The sequence below is a fragment of the Emydura macquarii genome, unplaced genomic scaffold, assembly GCF_026122565.2.
Source record: "Emydura macquarii macquarii isolate MOO-44397 ecotype Brisbane River unplaced genomic scaffold, CSIRO-AGI_Emac_v2 contig_2292, whole genome shotgun sequence".
Classification (NCBI taxonomy): Eukaryota; Metazoa; Chordata; order Testudines; family Chelidae; genus Emydura; species Emydura macquarii.
The window spans coordinates 3,323,329-3,342,132 of NW_027132429.1; the positions used below are offsets into that span (position 1 = coordinate 3,323,329).

Genomic DNA, 18,804 nt, shown 5'->3' on the forward strand with positions numbered 1-18,804 from the left:
CTGCAGTAGCTGTGACGCTGATCTGGGCCAGTGACTCAGTGTGAGCCAGGGGTCTGCAGTGTATGCACAACACTGCCGTTCTGCCTGGGTAGCGTTTCTCACCCCTTTGCACGGGTGGGAATGCCTGCACAGTGTGCCGGTCCCGGAGAATCTGGCCCTTGGGCAACAGACTCAGAATGCTTCTGGTGCGTTCCTAGGACGGCAGGTGGGTGTGAGAAACATCCTTGTTCTTTCCCTCTCAGGTGGTGTGAGAGCCAAAAAACTGGGTCCCATAAACGCATGGTGGATCACTGGCTTTGATGGAGGAGAGAGAGCCTTGATCGGCTTCACTACGGGTAGGTCCGCACAGCAGGGCGTTTTGGAGGGCGTCTCCCTTCTGGGTGCTGGTCGGATTCCAGTGTGAAACGTCCGTGTCCCCGAAGGGTTGAAGCAGCAAGCTGCTCTGGAGTGGTCAGTGGGAGCCAAGGCACTCGGGAGCCTCCGAAGCAGGTTGTTGCAAATTGATTCCTGGTGCTGGAGGCATCGCTCCTGTTACACAAGCCAGGAAATGCTGATTTCTCTGGGCAGCTGCCCCAGTGGAACTCGGGGAGTGATTTCTAAACTGTTGCAAAAGGCCACGTGGTTGCTCCCTTATTTTGCATGAAACCAAAGTTGTTATCTTAGGTCAATTAGGAACAGGGTTAAGCTAAACTGAAATAAGCCACTCCTGAATTGAAGTGCGTGTAATGCTGGGCGATGTGTGTGATAAACGCCTGGACAGGCGGCAGGGCTCTGTTCCTGAGTGTCCTTTACACTTTTCCCATCGCACACTCCTTAGCTCGTTAGCTGTGCACTGACATGCGCCTTAAAGCCCCGTAGTCACAGTCTCCGGCAATCTCTCTCTGCTCCAGCCTTTGCGGATTACATCCTCATGGACCCCAGTGAGGAATATGCGCCCACCTTTGCGTTAATGCAGGAGAAGATCTACATGAGTAAAATAGTTGTCGAATTCCTGCAGAACAATCCCGACGTCAGCTACGAGGACTTGCTGAACAAGATCGAGGTGAGATGCTTCTGGGCTCAATGGGCCGGAAGAAGCATGTGTCTGTGTGGCGAAAATCCAGATCGTGTGTCCTTCGTCTGACTCCTGGGGTCTCACCATTGGGTTCACAACTCCCAGCCCCCAGGGGCATCGCAGCCGGGTGCCAAGGGGTCACGGCCGTGCTGCTAAATGGAAGGGGGCACTTGGCTAGATGAGGAGGATTCCAGGGTGTGGTCCCAGGGTGGGAAGCACTGGACTCGCTGACTCGGAGTCCTAGTGCTGTTGACATGTACTTTCCGTACTAGGATGGTGGCTGTGCCCAGCTGCTCTTCCCCCGTGAACGCTGCGTGGGTGAGGGGCAGGGAGATGGACTTTGAGATCATGAGAAAAACACTCATGGTTTGTCTCAAGCCGCATTGTAGGTGGTTCCTCTTTATTAGCACCTCTGGAGGGTGGAGCTCTGCCTCTCGTCAGCTGCACGGTGAGGGTGAAATTCACTCCACAAGGCCTCGGCCGCGCGAAGTCCTGGTCGAAGGGCTGGTGTGGCGCTTGCTGTTGCGCTAGCTCCTTGCACAAGGGTGACTCTCAGCCTCGCAGAATGAGCTAAAGGTCTACGCTCTTCAGTAGCTACTCGGGAGTTTGGAGGTCCAGCCGGCATGCCCTGACTTTCAGGCAGTGCTGCACCCCTGCGTCTGAGAACCAGGGACCCCAAAATACTAGCTACCTCTGCAGATGTCCGCGCTGTTGTGTATAGAACTGCCGTGCTCTCCGGTGTGGGGTGAGACCTGCTGTGTGCGGGGATGTCACTTTACCCTCCTCTGCGTCTCTCCAGACGACGGTGCCTCCTGCTGGGCTGAACTTCAACCGCTTCACGGAGGACTCTCTCCTGCGGCACGCCCAGTTCGTGGTGGAGCAGGTGGAGAGCTACGATGAGGCTGGGGACAGCGACGAGCCGCCTGTCCTCATCACGCCGTGCATGAGAGACCTGATTAAACTCGCCGGCGTCACCCTGGGGAAGAGGTAGGCTGGTGGGAGCACAGGGAGCCTTCCTCCAGCTGCTGCTGCCACCAGCCAGTGCTGGAAATAGCTGTGATCTTGGTGAAATGGGCGCCGTGCCTCAGGTCTTGTCTATGTCTGGCGCTGTTTCACGTTGCATTCGCACCCTACCTTAGTCTGGAATAACTTCCCTGTGTAGACAAACCCTCAGGGATCTGTTTGCCAGTGCAGGGACTGAGTTGCCATGAGGGACTTGGTTAGAAATGAGAAATGCTCCTGAATTCGGCTTCCCAATCTTAAAACCCTCTGTGCGTTGCTGTTTAGGGAGCCAGGGCGCTCTTGTGGTTAAACCACTGGGCCGGGGCCCAGGAGACCTGGTCTCCATTCCCAGCTCTGCCACAGACTCTCCATGCGAGTCCCTGCATCCCTGGGCCTCAGTTTCCCCTGTGGGCCTTCCTTCGTCTGTTCAGATTGTAGCTCTCTGGGGCAGGGGCTCTTGCTGAGTGCATTTTTAGTGCCTGTCATGACAAGGAGAGTCTGGAGTCTGTCGTGCCAGCTTGCTCCAGCTGGCAGAGGGGTGAAGGTGGGTGAGAGGATCGGGCCCATAGCCAGCATTTTCCTGTCCCGTTCTCTGGGAGGAGGGCGTGTTACAGGCCACGAGTGCGGGACCTTGCTGCAGCCCTCAGTGTGTCAGCTGCTCTGTATCTGTTGCAGGAGAGCCGCAAGGAGGCAGGCCATCCGGCATCCCACCAAGATCGACAAGGACAAAGGGCCCACCAAGGCCACCACCACCAAGCTGGTGTACCTGATCTTCGACACCTTCTTCTCGGAGCAGATCGAGAGAGAGGAGGACAAGGAGAACGCCATGAAGCGCCGGCGCTGCGGCGTGTGCGAGGTAACCAGCAGGCTGGGCCAGAGCTGAGCTGCCTCTCACCCAGCTTGGGTGCTCTGGATGCTGGACTCTGTCTTGCCTTGTTCTGGGGAGAGTGCTGGGGAATGGACACGGCTGGCTGGCTCCACCCTGGGGGGCGTGGCTGACTGGAATAGGTGCTCCTGGCAAGAGAAAAGGCTCAGTGGGTTAAGTTCTCCTTTTTGGGGGCATCCTCCTAAGCAATGCGTCCATTTCCCTGCAGCCTGAAAAAGGCCAGCAAGCCAAGGGTTAAAATCTGACAGGTAAAGGAAGGCACCTGTGCTGTCTCAGGGCAAGCTCTGTGTCTCTTTGAGGGGGTCCAAGAAATTCTCCAGGCCTGGTTGTCCCCAACGGGTGACCCCTTCGTCACCTCCAAAGCCGGCCAGGGCTGCTCTGCGAAGGAGCCGCGTGCGGCTCTCCCTCTCTGATCCAAACCTGCTCCAGTCAATGCGAGTCTTTCCACAGGCTTTGGCTCGTGCCCAGAGTCTCCTGTCGCCGTGGCTGGGAGCAAACCCTGATGGAGCCGAGCTCTTGCCTTCTCCTTACTCCTAGCAGCTCCTCAGCCGCCTCCTTCCTCTCCCTCTCCCGCCGCAGGTTTGTCAGCAGCCCGAGTGTGGGAAGTGCAAAGCCTGCCAGAACATGATCAAGTTTGGCGGTAGCGGCCGGAGCAAACAAGCCTGCCTGCAGAGGAGGTAATTGTGTCCCGAGAGGCGCGTCTGAGTGCTGGAGAGCCGTGCAAAGCCCCTGGAGCGGATGCTTTGGGGAGAGCTCTCCTCCTGGGGGTCGTGGGAGTTGCTGTTCAGGGAATCAGCGGTCTCCTGGCAGGAGAGAACGTGTGTCCACAGCTGCTGCCACCTGGGATCGGAATTACCGGACAGGATCAGAGGAGTGGCCCATCTAGTCTGGCATCCTGCTCCAACAGGGCCAGAGCAGCTGCGTCAGAGAGTAGTGCAGGGACCTGCAGCAGGCAGTGATGGCAGAACCTGTCCCGGGGCAAATTCCATCCTGACCCCACTAAGTAGAGGTCAGCTCATCCCCTGAAGCACAAGGGTTTATGGCCCTTCCAAAATGCTTGGTAATTGGAGAGATTTACCACGCGAGTCTGGCTGTGCTTGTTAGCCACTGAAATGTGCTCGTTGTTTAACCTGCTACGCTCGGCGTCAATGCGCTCTCGTGGCACCAGGACCTAAAGCACACGCTAATCTCAGGGCCGGGGCCTCTCTGGATAACGCCAGACTGGATCCGGTTAGTGATGTGTGTAAACCTGAGCAGAACTACCTGACAGTCCCTCCTCTTCCACTCCAGAGCCGGTAATGGACTGAGTGGGGTGGGGACACGACTGCCTGCCAGGCTCCAAGGGGCGGAGCACGGAGCATGCAGCAGGATTGCTTCGGCGGCATGTCAGAGTTTGGGGTGGGTGATAGCTGGGAAGAATGGTCTGAGTTGCAGGGAACGTGGGTGAGATCTGAGCTGCAGCCATGGGAAGCAGTGGAAGCGCCAGCGTGGAGCTGGCAAAGCTGACCCTGCCCTGGCCGGGTCGAGCAGGTGACCTGGCCGGGTCCCTTCAGTCACCAGGTGCGCTGACTGCCGCTGCTGCCTTAGGTGCCCCAATCTGGCCGTCAGAGAAGCAGATGAAGACGAGGAGGTGGACGATAACATCCCCGAAATGCCGTCGCCTAAAAAAATGCTGCAGGGAAGGAAGAAGAAGCAGAATAAAAGCAGGATTTCCTGGGTGGGGGAACCGATCAAGGTAGGGCCGGAGGAGACGTCTCTCTGCCAACCAAGCGAACCATGCGCTTTCCCACCGGAGTCAATGGGCTTGTTGTCTGGATTCAATGTCGCTTGAGCGTTCAACCCTAGGGCTGCACAACCTGCCGCCTCTTCTCAGAGGGGCTGGAGAAGCTGCAGGGATCCCACTGACAGCTCTGACAGCCCTCACTGTCCCTGGCTGTGGGTGGACGCAGATCTGCTGCACTGTGCCTGTGTGCCCCTGAAGGGCGCTTGCAATGCTGCTTAGGGGATGTGCAGAGAGATGCAACGTGCGGGTCGAATGGCTTTTCTCTTGGACAAGCATGGGAGCTTTCGAGATGTACTGCCTGCCTGGGGGAATTGTGGCTTCTCAGCCGCGCCTCTTAATCTTTTGTCCACGCTGGGATGTTTTGCCAGCGCGCTGTATAGGGAGCAGACTTGAGCAGGAGTTTGTGGGCCTGTTAAATCTGACCCTTTCCTTGTTCCCGGCGTGACTCCAGGCCTTGTTAAAACCTAGCATCACGCTGGGATTGTCCAGTCTTCCGAAAGGTTGTTCGCAGGCCGGGGTGGTGGCCTGCGGGGTGGCTGAGCATATATGGGCGCCCCGGCCGGGGAGTGGCTGGAAGGTGGCGACCAGAACCACTGTCTCTGGGAAGAGCTGGCTCAGCATTCACAGCTGCTCCAACCCCACCAGGGCCTCCTAGAGCGAGGGCTGATGAAACCCTCCAATGTGCGGGTGATGGCTGCCCTCAGGGCAGCACCCCGGGGATGGAACCAGGCACCTCTGGAGCTAAGAGCAGGAGCTGCTGCAGCTTGAGCCAGAGAGTCGCGGCTGTCAGCTCCCGGGCTCCGTAGGAGAGGGACCTGTGTGGTGTGTGCTGTCGGACGGGGACGGGTCTCTAGCTCTCTGCCACGAGAGAAATGAGAAAATACCATTTAATGGCTTTCCTGCCGCCTTTAATAATGAGCCTTTGTCTGCAGCGTGACGGGAAGAAGGACTATTACCAGAAGGTGTGCATCGATTCGGAGACCCTGGAGGTGGGGGACTGCGTTTCTGTCAGCCCCGACGAGCCCTCGAAGCCTCTCTACCTAGCCAGGTTTGTGGCGGTCCTGGAGCGAGCGTGCACCCGTATGTGTCCGGGGAGGGGCTCTGGGACGGTGCCGGTGCAGGGATTGCAGGTGTGTCCTTCAGTGATCTCACACGTGTGCTTCCTGCTCTGATGCTGGCAGTCTCGGCTAAGTGGGGCCCTTGTTCTTCACCGCTACTGCTGCTGCTGATTTGTGGGACGGGAAGTCCTAGAGGCCCAGCCTAGCTCAGGGCTCCCTTGTGCTGGCAGCTGCACATGCGTATACATGGGTAGAGATCCGCCCCGAAGAGCTCCGTCGAAGTACACGTCACAGGTGGGTGGGAGGGAATCTCCGGCTCTGGGCTAGGAGGTGACTTGCCCAGGCTCACCCAGCAGGGCAGGGAAGGGAACCCAGGTCTCCTGAGTCCCAGTACAGAGCGCTCCCCTGGTCCCTGCCACCTCTCTGATGGGTCTCTTCACTGCTCAGAGTGAAGGTTTCGTAGCCCGTCCAGCGATGAGGAAAGCATCTTTCCCTTGGGACCGTGCTAAAACACAAGCCCTTCCCTTCCAGGGTCACTGCGCTGTGGGAAGACAGCAGTGGGCAAATGTTCCACGCGCACTGGTTCTGCCAGGGCATCGACACCGTCCTGGGGAAGACGTCCGACTCGCTGGAGCTCTTCCTGGTAGACGAGTGCGAGGACATGCAGCTGTCCTACATCCACGGCAAAGTGAACGTCATCTACAAGGCTCCCTCAGAGAACTGGTCCTTGGAGGTGGGTGCTGCAAAGATGTCCGGCTGGCCAGCATCCGGCGGGCAAGTGGGAGATTGTGGCTTCGGTAACCTCTGCGTGGGCCAGGAGTGAACAGAGGCAAGCAGGGCTTGTCTCTGCTTGTCATGGTGCGTCACCAAGTGGCAATTGCTTAAAAGTGCTCAGCTGATCATTGAGCTAGTGTCCGAGTGGCAAAAGCCCTGCTACTGAGCGGGGAGCAGCCAGCTGTCTGGTGACATTGGCTGGGTGGTGTGTGTCCCAGTAGCACCTGGAGGCTCCACTGAGGTCAGAGCCCCCTTGCACTAGGTGCTGAGTGCACAGAGAGTGAGAGATGGGCCCTGCTCGGAGGAACTTACAGTGGAAACGGGTGAGCGAGATGGAGGGGGGAGAGGAAGCTGCTAGTCTCACCGCAGATCAGTGGCAGAGCAGGGAACAGAGCCCAGGTTCCTGACGTCCGGTTGGCTGCACCCTTTCGTTCTAGGAATTGCGCACAGCCTCGGTTTGCATAACCTCCTCCAGAGAAGTCTGAACAGGGACACAGGTTCTTCCCTTCCCGCCACGTGTGACGCTGCTTGTTGTTAAGTTCTGTGTCCGGCGGCGGGGCCAGCCCAACTGCTCGCCCCTAGGCTACAGGACTCCTGTGATTTCTCTTTCCCCACAGGGAGGGCTGGACATGGAGATTAAGATGGTGGAAGATGACGGCAGAACCTATTTCTACCAAATGTGGTATGATCAAGAGTATGCCAGGTTCGAGTCTCCTCCGAAGCTCCAGCCCTTGGAAGACAACAAATACAAGTGAGTGTGTTGGGTTTGCTACTAAAAGAGCTAAAAATGGGCTGCCAACTGCACTGAACAAAAGGCTCCATCTTCTCTCAGTTAGACCGAATTCCCCTGCGCTCTGCTTTGTTTGTACGCAGTGTGCTGCAGTGTGTCCTTTGCCCACCTCTAGGCAGGCAGAGTTTGTGCATGGAGAGTGAATTTCGTCTTGGAGCAGCATAATGGTCATAAAGCGTCAAAGCACCAGGGGCAGGCTGGTTGGTTTTTGTTGTCTTAGCTCAGCTGTCTGGGTGTCTGTTCTGACGGCAGCTTCGTGCTTCTTGGAAGAACATTGTTGTCTAATACACACAAAGCACTGTTTTATCTAGTCGTATTTTCAACTTCTGTCTTGGCTCAGGAGTGCTGATAAATCCGCCCCACCCCAAAAACCAACCCCCCCACGCTGCAGTTCGGGGATGTGTGTGGAAAGCAGCAGCTGTGGTGTTTGTCTTGCAGGAGTGTCCAGGTGCGCCAGACAGGGATCAGGCGCCTAGTGTGCTAGGTGCTGTGTACGGAATAGACAGTGTCTGCCCCCAGAGCTTGCCGGCCAGACAAAGGGTGGTATGCAGCACCCAAAATATCTCAGCTCATTAACATGCTTCGCAGATGGGCCAGTTCCTGCCCTACCTCTGGGCATGGTCCAGCCAGCCGCCTTTCGCATCCAGCTCAGAGCCCTCTGCTTTCCCCGCAGGTTCTGCATGAGCTGCGCGCGCTTGGAGGAGGTGAGGCAGAAGGAAATACTCAAAGTCATGGAGCCCCTAGAAGAGGTGGACGGGAAGATGTTTTACGGCCTGGCGACGAAGAACGGCGTGCAGTACAGGATAGGAGACGGTGTTTTCCTCCTGCCGGAGGCTTTCTCCTTCAGGTTGGTTCTTACCCGGCGGGTGGGGGGCGGCTCTTGGCAGGGTTTATTCACAGGCAGAGAACCGAGAACACACCAGGCTGTGCTTCATCTGTAAACTAAGCACCAAACAAGCCAGCGTAAATGGATTCCTAGATTTTTAAGAGGAGAAGGGACCATGACGACCATCCGGTCTGACCCCCTGCAGTGCATCAGCCAGAAATCCTGCCCCAGGGATTCCTTCAGCCAGCCCAGAACTCCTGCTTGAACTGGAGCGGTTCTTACAGGAAGACGTGGTCTTGATTTAGAGTGTGTGTGACCGAGAATCCACCCGTCCTTAGATGAATGGGTCCCATGCTTAATCACCCTCCCTGGTAAACATCTGCACCTTATTTCTAGTCTGAGTTTTTGCTCTGGATTCAGCTTCCAGCCACTAGATCTCGTTCTGCCTTTCTGCGAGGTTAAGAAGCCCTGCCCTCCGCTCCGCTCCGCCCCACGTAGCTACTCGTGGAGTGGGATCAAGTCACTTCTTAACCTTCCCTTGGTCACACTAAACAGACTGAGCTTCTTTAGTTGGTTTATCGCCATAGCCAGTTACAATTGCTGGGTGAGGGGGAACAAAATGTCTCTCTCTGGGGCGGGGAGGGGACTCTGCGTAGCTAGACACGTTGCTGGCGTGGCTGAAACATGGGTAGCCTTGTTCTATAAGCAGCTCGCCAGTAGCAGAGGAGAGCGTTCTCTGGGTGTATATCCGGGGAATGGCTGCACCGAGTCGCTAGCTGTAATAAAGCCGAGACCTAAATGTCGCGCCGCTGCGTGCAGAGGAGTCTCGGCTTTGTCTTTTGGTGGTGCCTGGGAGCCCAGCATGGACCAGGCCTCCCTGGCGCTAGGTTCTGTACAAGTGCAGAACGGTCCCCGCCCCAAAGAACTTGCGACCTCAGAGGCTGTGTGGCACCTTCCTCTGCAGCAGCTGGCCAGAGGTGTGCTACCAGGGTAGAGCAGGTGGGCTGTGCTCTCACACGGAGGAGGCAGCCTCTGGGCTCTGAGGTGTCTCTAAAAATGCCCGAGCTGCACATCAGGAGAAGGGACCCGCTAGACCTCGTACGTTCCTGCTACAGCAGTGTTCTGCCTTGTCAGAGCAGCAGTCGCTGCCGGGCAGGAGCACTTGGAGGGTGCCCCGAGGGGTGGAGGGCAGCCCGTGCTGCAGTGCTAGCATGTCTTACCCCTTGCTGCGCTCTCCCCAACCCCAGCATGAAGCTGGCCAGCCCAGCCAAGCGCCCCAAGAAGGAGGCTGTGGACGAGGAGCTGTACCCAGAGCACTACCGCAAGTCCTCCGAGTACATCAAGGGCAGCAACCAGGACGCCCCTGACCCGTACCGCGTGGGCCGCATCAAGGAGATCTTCTGCAACATACGCAGCAACGGCAAGCCCAACGAGGCCGACATCAAGCTGCGGATCTACAAATTCTACAGGTGAGCAGCAGCCGGGGCTGGGCTCAGACTCTGGCGGGGCCTCGGGAAGGTCCATTTTTGGAGGAGCAGCACAAGAAGGTGCTGTCTCCACCTTGCCCCGTGGTGTTCGGACAGACGTGAACTCTCCCTGCGGCTTGGCTCTGTTAACCCAGGAGTTAACCATAAGGGTCCGTCTACGCTGCAGCTAGGAGGGTGCTTCGCAGCTCAGGCAGCCAGGCCAGCCCTGTGGCCAGGATAGCATGAGCGGGCGGCATCTCAGGCTGTCTGTCTGAGGACAAACCTTCCCAGACCCCTGGGTACATACTCCAATGACGACCCTGAGCTGCAGCCGATTCTACACCCAGCTAGGCTGCCGTTTCTGGCATGCTAGATTGAGCACAGCTAGCGCATGTCTGTCTGTCTGTCTGTCTGAGCCGGGAACACACTCCCAGCTGTAGTGTAGGCACACCTAACCCAATGCTCAGTTCAAGCCTTCTGTCCAGGCTCTGCACTGTTCCCAGGTTTCCTCTCAGCCTTGCTCAGCCCACACTCTAGGGTCATCCATCAAGAGCTACTCTCGCTCTTTGTATGTCCTACTGCCTTGTCTACCAGAGCAGATCTAACGTTCAGCACCCGCTGACGGCGTGCGGGGTTTGGGGAAGCATTCCTGACTGATTCCTCTAAGATGAGACTTTACACAACAGTGGATGCTGGAAACCAAGCAGTGCACTGGGGGAAGCCAGGGTACAATGCCCTCCCCTTCCTAGTTACCCCCCTTTTATTTTACAAAAAGAAAACCCCGCTCCATAGTGCAAGTGACTTGTTGGTTGCAGGCCTGAGAACACCCACAAGTCTGTGAAAGCCAGTTACCACTCTGACATCAACCTGCTCTACTGGAGCGACGAGGAAGTGACGCTGGATTTCAAGGCCGTGCAGGGACGCTGTGCAGTGGAGTACGGCGAGGACCTGCCGGAATGTATTCAGGACTATTCTGCCAGTGGCTCTGACCGTTTCTACTTCCTGGAGGTAACGTCTGGGGGTGGGGACTAAGGCGGCGTGGCACAGCTCTGCTTTCACGTGCATGGCACCTGGGGGTTGTAGCTAACGGAGGCGCTGGCATGAGGGGTTGCTAGAACTGACTTGCCCATCGTAAATGTCCGAATCGGAATTCTGTGGCACGGGCTCCAAACTGTCCTCTGTCACAAGTCTCAGGAACCCTTTGTCCCTGCTGGTGAACGCAGTGTATCTTGCAAACCCTGCCGGGCCATGGCAGCGTCGGTTTGTAAACCCAGATTGTGGGGTGCTCGTCGTCAAAGACGCTGTTGCTGAATGCTGCTCGACTCTGCTGAGCTTTTTGACGGGAAGCAGCGTATCTGACCTGAGCAGGCCAGAGCAGTTCTCAGGGGAGTCCAAAGAGACGCAGAAAAGCCCCCTCCAATACCCACCAGAAGCATGTCGCCATCATGCAGTGGATTGCTTTGCTGTGGAGATGAGGGCCCGACCAGCTTACAGGGGGCAGTTTGCAGAATCACACGGGGGCTTGCGACCTCCAGGCCTTGACATTTCAATTGATAACTGGGGGTGTGTGGGGTCTGGTTTGTCTTATATTAAATGGAGCGACATAGTCCTCACGAAGACAGCGTTCCCCTGCAACTCCCAGACGCCAGCTCCGCTCAAAAGCTTTACGGCCGTCTGCCAGTTCTGTGCTGCTCTAACCCTTCTACTCTTTGTAGGCTTACAATGCAAAAACCAAGAGCTTCGAAGACCCTCCGAACCATGCCCGTAGATCTGGAAATAAAGGCAAAGGGAAAGGCAAGGGGAAAGGTAGGCCTGAATCATGGCGCTTTTGTCTCTTGCAACCTCTTGGTAGCTGCGTCTGCGCCGTACTATTGCACAGCTTGCCCTGAAGCTGTTGTGGAAGTGGTATTGGAAGTGAAGCAGGTGCTAGAAATGCCTGTTCGGGCTAACGGTCAGGTCTGTCGCCTGCAGCATTTTAAAGAGACGTGAAACCGTAACCCACGTCCAAACCGTCGAGTTGTTTTCTGGGTGATGTATCAGACGCCCTCGTCACGGTCCGGCCCCCCCTTGTGCTGGGCGCTGTACATTGTTGATTAGGTGTGTTACGGTAGCGCCCAGGACCCCAGCCACAGCCCAGCCCTCCTTGTGCTGGGTGCTGCACAGACTTGGAACAGAGGTGCCCTCAGCCTTGCACCTGCCCAGGCCGTCTTGCTGGTACTCGTCGCTTTGCAGTCACACGTTTGTTCTGTTGAGAACATGCTTTATTCTCTCCCTGTTGCTGCGTGAAAGACCCACACACAGAGGGGAAATGGCCAACGTACCTCCCCGGCTGGGGGTGGTGGGGACAAAGGACTGTCCAACGTTGGGAAGGTCGAGACGTTCTTCTGTTGCAGTAAACCCAGGGGAGGTCCTAGCACTAGTGAGTTAAACGGTTGTCAGCCAGGAGGGTGGCTTTAAGCTGGTGTTTTAAGTGATCTGCCTTTCAAACACGAGAAGGGAAATAGACTGGGGGGGCGGGTGTTGACTGATTTTTCTAATGCTGGGTGGTGCCAGCCGGCCCTTTGGGAGCCAGCCGCTTAACCCTTTCTTCTCTTCGTGAGACCCACAAGTGCCTGTTAGAGCGCGACCGAGCCTGCAGTTTTTGGGCTGCCCTGACCGTGGCTGGAGACCCCGTGTGCTGGCACAAACGTCTCTCCTTTCCCCACGCAGGCAAAGGCAAAGGGAAATCTGTGCCGGCCGCGGAGCAGAGTGAGCAGGGGGCCGCTGAGGTGAAACTGCCCAAACTGCGAACCCTGGATGTGTTCTCCGGCTGTGGGGGCCTGTCTGAGGGGTTCCACCAAGCAGGCAAGGAGGAGGGAGGGGGTTGCTGCAGGGATGGGGAGGAGCCTTTGTACTTGCGTCTCTTGGCTGTGAATTATTTCTAGGATAGCGGTGCCTGCAGGTCCCAGCTAGGACTGAGTCCCAGAAGGGCCCCTAGTTTCTTGGCCTTGGCAAAAATGTGTGTGACCCCCTTATATTTGCCACACAAGCCGTAGATTAACCATTAGCAGCTATCGGGGTGTTGCCAACGAATACTGGACTTCGAAGGGTGAGTGTGTGGGGGGTGAGGGAGCAGGATTTGCTTTGCTTTACAGCAGGTCGCAACATCCCCCCCACCCCACTTGTCGCTCATGACCACCTGGGGGTCGCAACCCCCATATGTAGCAAAGGCCATGGAATTCCACTGCTGATTTCCTGCCTCCAGACAGAGCCTCTGGTGCTCTCAGGCTGGGCGCTGCACAGATGCTAGTATGAATCAGTCCCTGGCCCAAAGAGCTCACAGTCTAGATAGACCCGGGGCTGGTGGGGAAACTGAGGCACAGGGCGGGAAAGGGACTTGCCCAAGGTTCGTGGCAGAGGCGGGAATAGAACCCAGACGTCCTGAATCCCAGTCCAGTGCTCCTCTCACCAGACTCTGAGCCAAACGCACACCTGCTGCTGGAAAATGACAGGGCCGAGGCCAATGGGAGTGGTGTGATGTGGTGAGGTGCCTGCTGGGAGCTTGATTCTCACACAACCTGCTGGGCCTAAAGTCCTCTGCTCCCTTTCCCTCGCCAGGCATCTCGGAGACGCTGTGGGCCATTGAGATGTGGGAGCCGGCTGCCCAGGCCTTCCGCCTCAATAACCCCGGCACCACCGTGTTCACCGAGGACTGCAACGTGCTGCTGAAGTTGGTCATGTCTGGCGAGAAGACCAACTCGCTGAGCCAGAAGCTGCCGCAGAAGGGGGATGTGGAGATGCTGTGCGGTGGCCCGCCCTGCCAGGGCTTCAGTGGCATGAACCGCTTCAACTCCCGCACCTACTCCAAGTTCAAGAACTCCCTGGTGGTCTCCTTTCTCAGGTGAGGGGCCAGGCCTGGCCGTCCGCGGCCCGGCTCCCCGTTGTCTGGGTGTGTGTGCGGCCGCTGCCATGCCTGAAAGCAGCCCCCTGCATGTGAGAATCGGAGCAGGTGGGCTCTGCCTGGGCATGCCCTGTTAGGGGAATGCAGACTGGGTCTCCAGGTGCTGCCGGTGCCCAGCGCTCTGGGCCCCAGCTCTCCTCCCCAGGCGTAGGCTGCTTGGGGCCTGGCACGACTGAATGGTGGATTTGCCAGCAGGGATGGACTACGACCACCTGTCCCTGGCATTAGGGTACGGGCCATACCTGTGGGAAACTGAGGCACGACCATGTGGGGGATGTCTTACCCCAAGGTCGAAGAGCCCAGGAATCCCAGTCCTCTGCCCCCCAGGAGGAAGAGGAGGGTGCAAGGGGCTGTTGAGGACTCTCCCAATGACCGCGTAACCGTCGGTGGGGTAGGAAGGAGGTGCAGTGGTGGGGCACCGGGTTGGGACCCGGGAGACGCTCTCTCTGGAACCTGGGGAGAACAGGCTCCCCCTGCAGCGGCTGTGCGGGTGGGAAACTGCAGTGAGCCAGTCTGTGCGGCCGAACGAGTCGGAAGCAGCATGGGAGCCATCCCTGCCGGGCCCTGGCAGACTCTAGAGAAGCCGCTCGCTCTCCGTCCCCGACCACTGTGGGGAAAACAGCTGCTGGCTCCTGGTGGGAGAGCGGGGAGAGCTCAGGGCCCAGTCGCGGCACAGCCTAGAGGGACCCGCCCGGCGTGCTGCACCGGAGTGCGGCCGGGATTGCTTGGTGCAGGCGTGTGATGGTATTTGCTGTCGCCGGCCCTGGCTGTACCCCGCAGAGCCACTGGGGCCGTTGAGGGAGCTTGCGAGCGAGTAACCAGAACGGCACAAAAAGTTCACGTAAAGCATGTGGGGAAGGGGCTAGTTCTGGCACTGGGGCTAGCCCGGCAGGAGCCCCCGGCTGCGAGCTGGTCTCTGATCTCACTCGTCCCCACGTGCAGTTACTGTGACTACTACCGGCCCCGCTTCTTCCTGCTGGAGAACGTCAGGAACTTTGTCTCCTTCAAGCGCTCCATGGTGCTGAAGCTCACCCTGCGGTGCCTCGTGCGAATGGGCTACCAGTGCACCTTCGGGGTGCTGCAGGTAGGAGCCAGGCGCCGGCCGGGATTGGGGCCGTGGGGTGGGCGCCCTGCTCCGACGGATGCCGCCTTCCTTTTCCAGCCCTGACCAGAGAGTCGACTGGGCTGAGACCCCCCACCTCTGCCAAACTTCTTCCGCTCTGGCTTGGGGTGAGAATTGGAGCAGGGTCTCCACGGGGGGACGTTCACCCACTGGACCCTTTGGAGCTGCTCCCCTTGGGACATTCCCAGTTCTGCTGCTTTCCGGGCAGCTGGTGCATCAGGCTCAGGGCACCAAGTCCCTCTCCGGTGTGCGGGGGACGCGAGCCCGTGTCAGCGTGTGCTCAGACGCTCTCCCTGCGTCCAGGCGGGGCAGTATGGCGTGGCCCAGACCCGCAGACGGGCGATCGTCCTCGCGGCGGCCCCTGGAGAAAAGCTGCCCATGTTCCCCGAGCCCCTGCACGTGTTCGCGCCCCGGGCCTGCCAGCTGAGCGTCGTGGTGGACGACAAGAAGTTTGTCAGCAATATAACCAGGTGAGCGCCTCCTTGGCTTTGCTGCACCCAGGCGTTGGGTGTGGAAGGGGCCCTTGGCACGAGGGTCCTGGCCTCCCGGCTCAAGATGTCCTGGATGCCATGGAAGGGACCAGTCTGCTCTGAGACGTGCCCCTGTCTGAAGCCGGGCGCTCAGTGATGCAAGGGTGACCTGGGACTAGCTGGGTGACACTTTCTGCATTCCTCCTAGGACGTACTCGGGTCCCTTCCGAACCATCACGGTGCGGGACACCATGTCCGACCTGCCGGAGATCAGGAATGGCGCCTCGGCACTTGAGATCTCTTACAACGGGGAACCCCAGTCCTGGTTCCAGAGGCAGATCAGGGGCTCCCAGTATCAGCCCATCCTCAGGGATCACATCTGCAAGGTGCATGCTTCCGTTGTTCAGACCGTGCGTGCCCCTCGCGGGGCAGCGGCTGCAATGGTTCGCAGTAGCACCCGGATGCCCCGACTGGGATCAAACCCCCGTTGGGCCGGGCCCTGCGTAGACACAGAACGAGAGACTGGCCCTGCCCCATAGCCCAGGGAGGGATCACAGATGGGAATGTGCGGTCCAGAGAGATTCGGTGACTTCCCCAAGGTCACACACGGTGTGTGACAGATTTACCCCCAGGTTAACCTGGCTCTGCCTGGCTCCCAGCTACCAAGCAGTGGCAGCCGCCTGCATGCTGAGACCCCGCTGTGGGGAGGGTTAGGGACGCTGGGGTCGGTGGGCTGCGGCAGGGAGGTAAGGCTGGATCCTGGGTTTGGCCTTGCAGGATATGAGTGCGCTGGTAGCAGCTCGGATGAGACACGTTCCCCTGGCCCCGGGCTCAGACTGGCGTGACCTGCCCAACATCGAGGTGCGGCTGTCGGACGGCACCACCACCCGGAAGCTGCGGTACACTCACCATGAGAAGAAGAACGGGCGCAGCAGCACGGGAGCGTTACGGGGGGTGTGCTCCTGTGCGGAAGGTACGGGGCTTGTGCTCGCAGATTGTTGGGGAGGCAGAGAATTGCCCAAGAAAGAGCTGGTGCGCGGGAATACTGCTGCAGGGCCCAGTCACCAAGGGGTGCTTCCGGGGAGAGGCACTGGAACTGTCCTGGGGGAGGTGGGGCCTGCCAAGTACTTCCCCCTTGGAGACTGAGACCCCTTCTCATTCTAATGAGCAAAGACTGCATCTGCTGTTCTCGCACCCATGCCTAGTCTTTGTTTTCTGTTTTCATCTTGGGGCAGTGAGTTCCACAGGTTAAACACAATGTGTAAATTCCATGCTGCTTAATTCCTAGGGTTCCGTGTCCGCCCGGCTTCTTACCGATCCTCCCCTCTAGACCCCTCCTTGGCCCCTAGTTCAGAGCAAGGCTCAAGGGAAATCCCTGCACTCTGTTCTGTCCCCCAGGTAAACCGTGTGACCCTGCAGACCGACAGTTCAACACCCTCATCCCCTGGTGCCTGCCCCACACTGGCAATCGGCACAACCACTGGGCCGGGCTGTATGGGCGGCTGGAGTGGGATGGATTCTTCAGCACCACCGTCACCAACCCGGAGCCCATGGGCAAACAGGTGCGTGGGTGCGTCCCTTAGGGCAGCTGCCAGCCGGGCGATTGGGGTAAGACCCGGGGCTGCTGCTGTGTTTGTGGAAGGGGTTTAAAGACGGGGTGTGAGGGAGCAGAGACCCCACTGGATGTCGCTGCATAGCTTGTTGCCGTGGGTTAAATCACCAGTGAGCAAGATGAACTCTTGCGCCGGGACCAACCGCGGCAGCCCTTTCTCTAGCATGTGCGCTGTAGGGAACGGAGCAGCTTCTCCCCTGGCACCTCCTTTCTTGCTGCCGCACTCAGGACGTTTGGCTCCCAAGGGATTTGGTCTTTGGTCTCAGTTCGCGGTTCCCTTTCCCAGGGCCGAGTGCTTCATCCGGAGCAGCACCGGGTGGTGAGCGTGCGGGAGTGTGCGCGGTCCCAGGGCTTCCCTGATACCTACAGACTGTTCGGGAACATCCTGGACAAGCACAGGCAGGTGAGTGTTGGCTCCCGCGGGAGATACTCGTGAGCGGGGGACGAAGCCCTGGGGGAGCCGGGTTTTCCAAGTGTATGTGTTTGCACACAGCGCAGTAGTTCTGAGCAGATCCAGGCCTGGTCCTCCCCCTCCACTCCTCCGTTCACATCCGTGCGAAGTGGCTGTGTGCATGAGTGAGCACACAAGGCGCAGTGTGATGGAGGGTCAGAGCCCCTGCCTTTAACACAAGGCTGAAGTAAGGAGCCCCGGGACCTTCCGCTGGCAAATCGGAGGCTACTCTGGGCTGCTTCTGCAGTGGGATGCCCAGATCAGGAGAGAAGCTGGCTCAGAATGAGGTCGTGGGGCGTGATCGCTGCAGGTGCCACGAAAGCTGTGCTGCTGTTAAACCATGTCCCCTGGCCTGGATCAGCACGGAAGGGCTGAGCCCGTGTGAGCTCACCGCTGCCCCGCTTCTCTTCACAGGTGGGGAACGCAGTGCCTCCGCCTCTGGCGAAATCCATCGGGTTGGAGATCAAGTCGTGTGTGTTGGCGAAAATGAAAGAGGGTGTCACAGGTATCTCTGGGCTCGGTGGGGCGACTGGCCTCCTTTAGCTGGAAATTGCTGCTGTACACTCCAGTACAGCTGCCCTGCCGCTGGCCCAAACCCGCCAGCACGAGAGCAGCTGTACCTGGGCTGTGCTGCTTGGTGCATCTGGGTTATTGGCCAAAGATGGGAGCGTCTGGTCTGTAACGTACGGCCCGCTGATCGGAGCGCGGCACTCTGGAACTGTCGGCTGCCCCATGTCTTCAGTGCGTGCTGCCTTGTGACGCCGTACCAGGCTGGAATTGCAGCTTAGTAACCTGCCCTTCCCGGGATCACGGCTTGCTTTCCAGCTGGTGCTGGCGTGCTCAGCCCTCCCGTCCATCAGAGCAGCTCTCTCTCGGTTGTCACGATCAGACGGGAAGTACATTCTGAAAGGCAGGGGAGGAACATCGTAGAAAGGGGCCAGTGCTGAAATGGAAGCTGTTACGGGGACTCTGCTGTCAGCCTGCCTTCTGGGCCAATGGTGTGTCTTGTTCCTTCACAGATACCAGCAAACCAGAAAAGATGGAAATTGCAGACTAACTTGTCAATCTTCCATCTGTGCGTCCCGGCACCTGGACTCCCAAACATGCACTGATTTTTTGTTTTGTTCGTTTTCCGACATGATGAGAGGTGTCTCTCTGTTCAGCTGTACTCGTGACCAGTGTTCGTCTCCTTGACTGACCTTGGAAGCTGTATGTGATGGTCAGATTATCAACTAATCATCATTTTAGTGATCAGCTGTGCAGTGCCCCCACCATGCTGTCTGGATTTTAAGGATGATGATTTTATTATGCATTGTACTGGAAATAATCAACCACTTTATACAAGTGGAAATTAATACTTTATGTAGTTTTATATGTTGTAATATTTCTTCAATAAATCTCTCCTATAAATTATACCCTGGGCGACTCTCCTGCTTCCCCTTCCTGGCGCTGGCGTCTACACGGAGAGAGGCGACTTCTGCTTTGTTTGTGCGTCTGCTAAGACACACGAGCCCAGCAAGCCCCGGCGTGGCTGGAGTGTGCGTGACGGAGGAGCCCCTCCCGCTCCAG

At 58.0% G+C, this 18,804-nt stretch overlaps 1 protein-coding gene across 2 annotated transcripts in view; it reads left to right on the forward strand.

Moving 5' to 3' along the window:
• Positions 1–18,648, forward strand: part of DNMT1 (DNA methyltransferase 1) — a 32,395-nt gene extending 13,747 nt beyond the window's left edge. For both annotated transcript variants that reach the window (XM_067560633.1, XM_067560632.1), the window contains exons 12-34: positions 243–335; positions 891–1,042; positions 1,854–2,041; positions 2,732–2,912; positions 3,522–3,619; positions 4,530–4,677; positions 5,658–5,773; positions 6,315–6,516; positions 7,175–7,308; positions 8,021–8,194; positions 9,421–9,642; positions 10,455–10,647; positions 11,355–11,445; positions 12,349–12,483; positions 13,237–13,519; positions 14,522–14,663; positions 15,006–15,172; positions 15,381–15,558; positions 15,950–16,145; positions 16,571–16,734; positions 17,071–17,187; positions 17,650–17,740; positions 18,255–18,648. In XM_067560633.1, the coding sequence (XP_067416734.1) occupies positions 243–335; positions 891–1,042; positions 1,854–2,041; positions 2,732–2,912; positions 3,522–3,619; positions 4,530–4,677; positions 5,658–5,773; positions 6,315–6,516; positions 7,175–7,308; positions 8,021–8,194; positions 9,421–9,642; positions 10,455–10,647; positions 11,355–11,445; positions 12,349–12,483; positions 13,237–13,519; positions 14,522–14,663; positions 15,006–15,172; positions 15,381–15,558; positions 15,950–16,145; positions 16,571–16,734; positions 17,071–17,187; positions 17,650–17,740; positions 18,255–18,292 (3,503 nt within the window). In that variant the 3' untranslated portion in view covers positions 18,293–18,648. The remainder of the gene's footprint in view (positions 1–242; positions 336–890; positions 1,043–1,853; positions 2,042–2,731; positions 2,913–3,521; positions 3,620–4,529; positions 4,678–5,657; positions 5,774–6,314; positions 6,517–7,174; positions 7,309–8,020; positions 8,195–9,420; positions 9,643–10,454; positions 10,648–11,354; positions 11,446–12,348; positions 12,484–13,236; positions 13,520–14,521; positions 14,664–15,005; positions 15,173–15,380; positions 15,559–15,949; positions 16,146–16,570; positions 16,735–17,070; positions 17,188–17,649; positions 17,741–18,254) is intronic.
• The last annotated feature ends 156 nt before the right edge of the window (positions 18,649–18,804 follow it).